The 6,480-nt window shown below is 36.6% G+C and overlaps 1 protein-coding gene across 1 annotated transcript; it reads right to left on the reverse strand.

Moving 5' to 3' along the window:
- Positions 1–1,446, reverse strand: LOC109847335. Its single transcript, XM_020416571.1, has 2 exons — positions 643–1,446; positions 1–489 (listed from the first exon to the last, which is right to left on the reverse strand). Exons 1-2 carry the CDS (start codon positions 1,444–1,446, stop codon positions 1–3), a joined length of 1,293 nt encoding a protein of 430 aa, XP_020272160.1.

The raw sequence follows: 6,480 nt of genomic DNA on the forward strand, positions 1-6,480 counted from the left end.
CTAGTACGGTAAAGAAAAAAAGATTGATCTTTTCTTCCACCTAGTAAGCTCATTCTGATTATCAATGTCACTTGTGTCATCCTCATCCTCATCATCATCACCATCATTCTCATTATTATTCCTTTTCCTTTTTTTGTCTCCACCTTTTCCAAAATCATTTGGAAAATCATTTAGAACAGCAGAAATATTGTGACCTGTTAAGGCTCTGGGCTTGCTGCCATGCTCTACACTATTATCAAACCACGATTTCTTTCTTCGGTATGGATGTGAGGGTTTCAGAAATTTCCTATGACCCATGTATGAAAACTTCTTGCTGAAGCGTAACCATCTATGATGTGTATTTTTCCCACATATAGGGCATGCTTTTCTTCCTTTTGTAGAACAGCCAGCAAGATTTCCATATGCTGGAAAGTCATTTATAGTCCACATCAACATTGTCTTCAAATTGAAAGTTGATTTGCTAAATGCATCATAAGCCTCAACCCCATTCTCCCACAACAATTGCAAATCATCTATAAGTGGTTACAAATAGATATTTATGTCGTTTCCCGGTTGCTTTGGACCAGGAATCAACAATGTTAGCATAATATTATCTTTCTTCATGCACAACATAGGAGGCAAATTATAATTCACAAGCATTACCGGCCAACAACTATATTTAGAGCTTAAGATGGAGAACGGGTTGAAACCATCAGTAGCAAGTCCAAGTCTGAGATTACATGGATCAGCTGCAAATGAGGGCCATTTATCATTAACCAGGTCCCAAGCTAAAGAATCAACAGGGTGACGCATTTTCCCGTCTGTGCTTTTGTTATCAAAATGCCATCTCAAATCTTTAGCCATTTGTGAAGACCTGAACATCCTTTTAAATCTAGGAATAATAGGAAAATATCTCAAAACCTTAACTGGAATGCCTTTTCTGATTTCTTTACTACGCTTATTTATCTTCCATCTTGAAGCACCACATGTTGGACAGTTGTCCAGTTCCTCATACTTCTTTCTAAAGAGACAGCAATCATTCACACAAGCGTGAATCTTTTCATACCCCATGTCAAATATCTTGAGGAAGCTTTTAATCGAGGCGGCTGAATCTAGCAAAACATTGTCCTTTGGCAACATACGTTTAATGATACCTAACAACTCATTGAAATGTTTACTTGATAATCCACTCTTGCCTTTGAGTCCATACAAATCTACAATGGCTGACAACTTTGTGTAACTTTCATAGCCTGGATACAAAGGAGTTTGTGCTTCTTCTAGTCTCCTCATGAACTCGTCACCATGTCCATGTTCAGTAGGTTCATTAATAGGTATAGGCTGGACAAGTTCTTCACCCATAAAGTAGGCAGCTTGGAATACATTATATGTCTCGTCCTTAGTGGCTTCATAATCAAGCTTCTCACTACTTTCTTGTTTCTCTCCATGCTTATTCCAATGTGATTTCATTCGCTACGAAAGATCCATCCCCTTTGTAACCAAGTGTTCAAAAATTGTACTTCCATCTTGATGGCTCATATTACAACATTCCGTGCAAGGGCAGAACATCCTTGTAGGAAATCCCAAATTCTTTTTAGCTATCTTTACAAATTGTAATGCTTTTTGCTGGTACTCGAGGGTGGATCTATGATTTTCAAAGAAAAGGAGCAAGAACAAAATACATTCCAAATCTAGTTAAATTACTATAATTTTACAAGTATTGGTGAACCAACAGATTAAGGTATGATTCTTACCCGTGGAGCCACACCCACTCTTTTTCCTTCATCTTTTCAATGAGATTTATGCAAGCAATGTCTAACATATGAAAACAAAAATAAACTAATTCTAATTGATTAATATAAACCAGCAATTATATAATTCATCAATGAGTAAAATACACAATAACTAAGAAAAAAAACAAGTTGCCAACAAACATAATAACAAGCACAATGACAATGCAAAACCCAATTCAAATAAAGAAGCACAATTGACACAATAGACTCAACTTAGGTTTCTTACTTAAGATTAAATTATTAAATGGTTTCATCAAATTAAAGAATTTTATAAACTATGTGTTGTTGTGCCATTGACAATGATATTGAACCGATCTGCTACTTGTTCTCACTATTTAAAAACTACAAACAACTAGCCTAGGAGATAATAAGCTTGTGAAGGAGATTTACAGATATTCTCATTTCATATACCACACAAGTATGAGAAAGAAAAACAATCAAATTACTTATATGATTATGCCGATGAATTATTTCATATACCACACAAGTATGAGAAAGAAAAACAATCAAATTACTTATATGATTATGCCGATGAATTTAAAAATGTCATACACGTTTTCTAATCCAAAAGGTCCAGGCCCCAATTATTGTTGTTTGCATCAAACATGACTCTTGTAAGAGCTAACTGCATAGTATTTGGGAACAACATAACAAAACCTGTGGTACTACCTATAGCCAAGACCAATATCCGACTATCATACCAGCTTTATCACGGGCCACTACAAATTTTGATTTACATTGATAATACTAAGAAAATCATTCAAACAGAATACTAGATATTTAATGGTATCTTAACTAATGATATCCCACAAAAACTCAATTTAAAAAAAACGCCAAAGAGAAAACCTGCACATGGTTATTTTTGTTCGAAACTTGTATTTGTCTCCTCATTTCATTTCCTAATAGCCAGGATAGTAGGGTTGAAGTTTTCCATTCATATATTGTATAAAACTCGTGTTAACTTACATTAAAAAAAACAGACAGAAAAGCATGAAGACTTTATAGCGAAATTAAAACTAAAAGTAGTAATTCTAGTAATGGTAGCCCTTTCATTGTTGTATACACGGTGAATGTATTCTAAGGAGATCCAGGAGATGGTCTATGTCATATGATAGTCAATATATATATATTGGTCCTTACTACATATGCTATGTATTTGAAAACTAGCCTAGGAAGTGAAAATCAAGATAACAACATGAAGTCGAAGATTGTTCAAACAAGATATATAATAGTTGCATAGGTGTGTGCATAAATGAAACATTTTATCACCGCTACTGAAATTGAAAGCTTTTGTTTTAACGAGAGGGAAGTGATTTGATATTTGAAGAACCCATTCTCATTATCATACCAAGTTATACCATTCGAATGAAACATATAATAAACTCAAATCATAAACCCAGCCTAAAATTGAAAACCCTAAACAAACTAATATGCAATTATCATTCAAATACCTAACAGAAAAACAAAATTAAACTCTTACCCAGTTATCAAATTAAACTCAACAGGAATTTCAAAAGAAATTTCAAAATTAAAAACTTACCCAGTTATCAAATTGCTCCCTGAGCTCCCAGTGCTCTGCATCACAAATAAATCACATATTCATCACAACTAATCTCACAAAATAACTACCCAAAAAATTTAATTTTCAGCATCCCGCTTAAGATTTCAACGTGCCAGAAGGGAAAAAAATGTGATCAATTACTTATAGCGTTTAAAATTTTTCAAACGCTATCAAAAAATAAGGCACATACAATCTATAGCACTTACAACGTAAACGCTATCATTCAACGCTATAAAGAAACAGTTTTGTTGTAGTGGACCTACTCCGAAGACTGTCAGCGAAGTTCGTAGTTTTCATGGCCTAGCAACATTCTATAGGAGATTTGTAAGAAATTTCAGCAGCATTGTAGCACCTATAACTGAATACATGAAGAAAGGAAAGTTCAATTGGGGGGAAGATGCAGATCGCAGCTTTGCACTGATCAAGGAGAAGTTGTCCACCGCACCTGTGCTTGCACTTCCAGATTTTCAAAAAGTCTTTGAAGTTGATTGTGATGCGTCCATCATAGGAATTGGTGGTGTTTTATCGCAGGAAGGGCGTCTAGTTGCCTTTTACAGTGAGAAACTCAGCGAAGCTCGGCAGAAGTGGACCACATATGAGCTGGAGTTATATGCCATAGTTTAGTCTTTGAAGCATTGGGAGCACTATTTGATCTCGAGAGAGTTTCTGCTCCACACTGATCATCAGGCTTTGAAGACCCTTAATAGTCAGACTACCATCAACCGTATGCATGCTCGTTGGATTGCATATTTGTAGCGTCACCTTTGTTTTGAAGCGCATAAATCCGGGCAGCAGAATAAGGTTGCAGATGGTAACTTTGAAGGCTGAAGTGATTGGGTTTGAGTACCTTAAGGAGCTGTATGCAGAGGATGAAGATTTTAAGAAGATTTGGGACGACTGTCTTCAAAATAAATCAGTCAAAGACTTTCATATTCAAGATGGTTATCTATTTCATGGCGATTAATTGTGCATACCTCAGAGTTCGCTAAGAGAGCAGATAATTCGAGACCTTCATGCTGGCGGACTAGGAGGACATTTGGGACGTGATAAAACAATTGCAGCAATTGAAGAACAATATTATTGGCCTCAGTTGAAGAAGGGAGCAGAAAGATATGTGCGGCGTTGTCCAGTTTGTCAAGTTGCTAAGGGACAGTCTCAGAATACGAGATTGTATACACCTTTACCTGTTCCTGATGCACCATGTCATGATATCTCTATGGACTTTGTGTTGGGACTGCCTCGAACCCAACGAGGCATGGATTCTGTTTTTGTTGTGGTTGACAGATTTTTGAAGATGGCGCACTTTATTCCATGCAAGAAGATTGCGGATGTGAGCAACATTGCCAATCTTTTCTTTCGGGAGATAGTTCGTCTTCATAGAGTGCCAAAATCCATCACATCCGATAGAGATTCCAAGTTCTTATCACACTTTTGGAAGACTTTGTGGCAGAGATTCAATACTTCTCTCAAGTTCAGTATTGCCTATCACCCTCAAACAGATGGCCAAACTGAAGTGGTCAATCGCACCCTCGGCAATCTTCTTAGATATATTTATGGCGATCGACCAAAATAGTAGGATCTTGTTTTGGCACATGCTGAATTTGCCTACAACTGTATGGAGAGTCGGACTACAGGCAAGACACCCTTTGCAATTGTGTATGGAAGGCTTCCGAATCACTATCTTAATCTGGCCCCGCTGCCTAAACTTCCTGGACAGAGTGTTCCTGCGGATCATATGGTTGAAGAGATACGTGCTATCTAGCAGGAGGTGAAGGAAAAGATAGAGCAGTCTAATCCTAAATATAAAGCCGATGCTGATCAACACAGGAGGAAGAATGTGTTTGAAGAAGGAGACATGGTGATGGTGTTTCTGCGAAAAGAACGTTTTCCCGTGGGCACCTACAACAACCTGAAGAATAAGAAGTATGGTCCATGCAAAATACTGAAGAAGATTAGCGACAACGCTTATGTGGTTGACCTTCCTACAGATTTGGGTATTTATCCTAGTTTCAATGTTGCAGATTTGTTTGAGTATTACCCACCAGAAGAAACAGCTATTCATGCGAGTGTAACCTCGGGGTCGAGCTCTTTTCAAGCAGGGGGGACTGATGTAGAACACTTAGCAGACACGTTTATGTCAAAGTGGGACAGTCGCAAGCCTAAATGCGGGCCTGGTCGAAGAAAATAACTTGTTTCGAAGAAACGGCCGTAACTTTCAAACTGTACGTCGGAATTGGACGAATTATATATGAAAATCGACTATCTCGACGAGATGGAGCCATCAAAACCGACCCTTTTGGGTTCGGTTTGCGTTCTCAGTTTTACTAAATTCCTTACGGTTTGAGAGATATTTACAGTTTTGTCCGTTTTTTACTATTTTTAGTAATATTTTAGGAGTCTGTTTTGTTTAGGAAACAAATCCGATTTGATCTCAGATTTGACCGGAGGACTTTCCTAATCATGTGAGGTGCCCCCCTCCTATTGCATAATGAACTGGACATCATTAATGATGATCAGCTCATTATGCAATAGGAGTGGGACACCTCACCTGTCGCCCCTCTTGGTCCCATATTTTGGGACATTGGGGAAATTTTCTATGTTTATACATGTTGATGCACGATTTTCTAAGAGTAATTTGCAAGTAATCTTTTTCATTTATATCTTAAATATCTTCACTTTTCTATTAGACTTAACAGTGCTCCTACCCTCACGAGGGGCCTAAAGAACAAATCAATCTAAGAATTGTGATTTATTTTCTCACAGACTTTGTATGGAAAATTATCAAAAGAAAATCATAGATTTGATTTGATTTTAAATATTTGATAGAGTTATTTACACTTTAATACCTCAAAGTTTCACTCTTTTTAATTTTGAAATCCTAAATTTCCTTTTGATAATTTGATACCTCAAAGTTTATGAATTAATCAACGTCAATTTCATAATTTATACTCCTAAGCTTTAGTTTTGCTCCTCACCTTTCTAGAAGTAAAGAAATTGGATTTCAATAACAAAATTGTTTCTCCTCATCTTCTATATGTTTATAGTTTACATTCTTTACCAAAATTTGATGGTGTGGAAGTGCAAATAACACAAATGTTTGTACTGAAAAGATAAGCACACTCAATTTCTCTAAAACGCATGCTCTATTTG

This window comes from Asparagus officinalis, chromosome 7 (genome assembly GCF_001876935.1).
Source record: "Asparagus officinalis chromosome 7, Aspof.V1, whole genome shotgun sequence".
Classification (NCBI taxonomy): Eukaryota; Viridiplantae; Streptophyta; class Magnoliopsida; order Asparagales; family Asparagaceae; genus Asparagus; species Asparagus officinalis.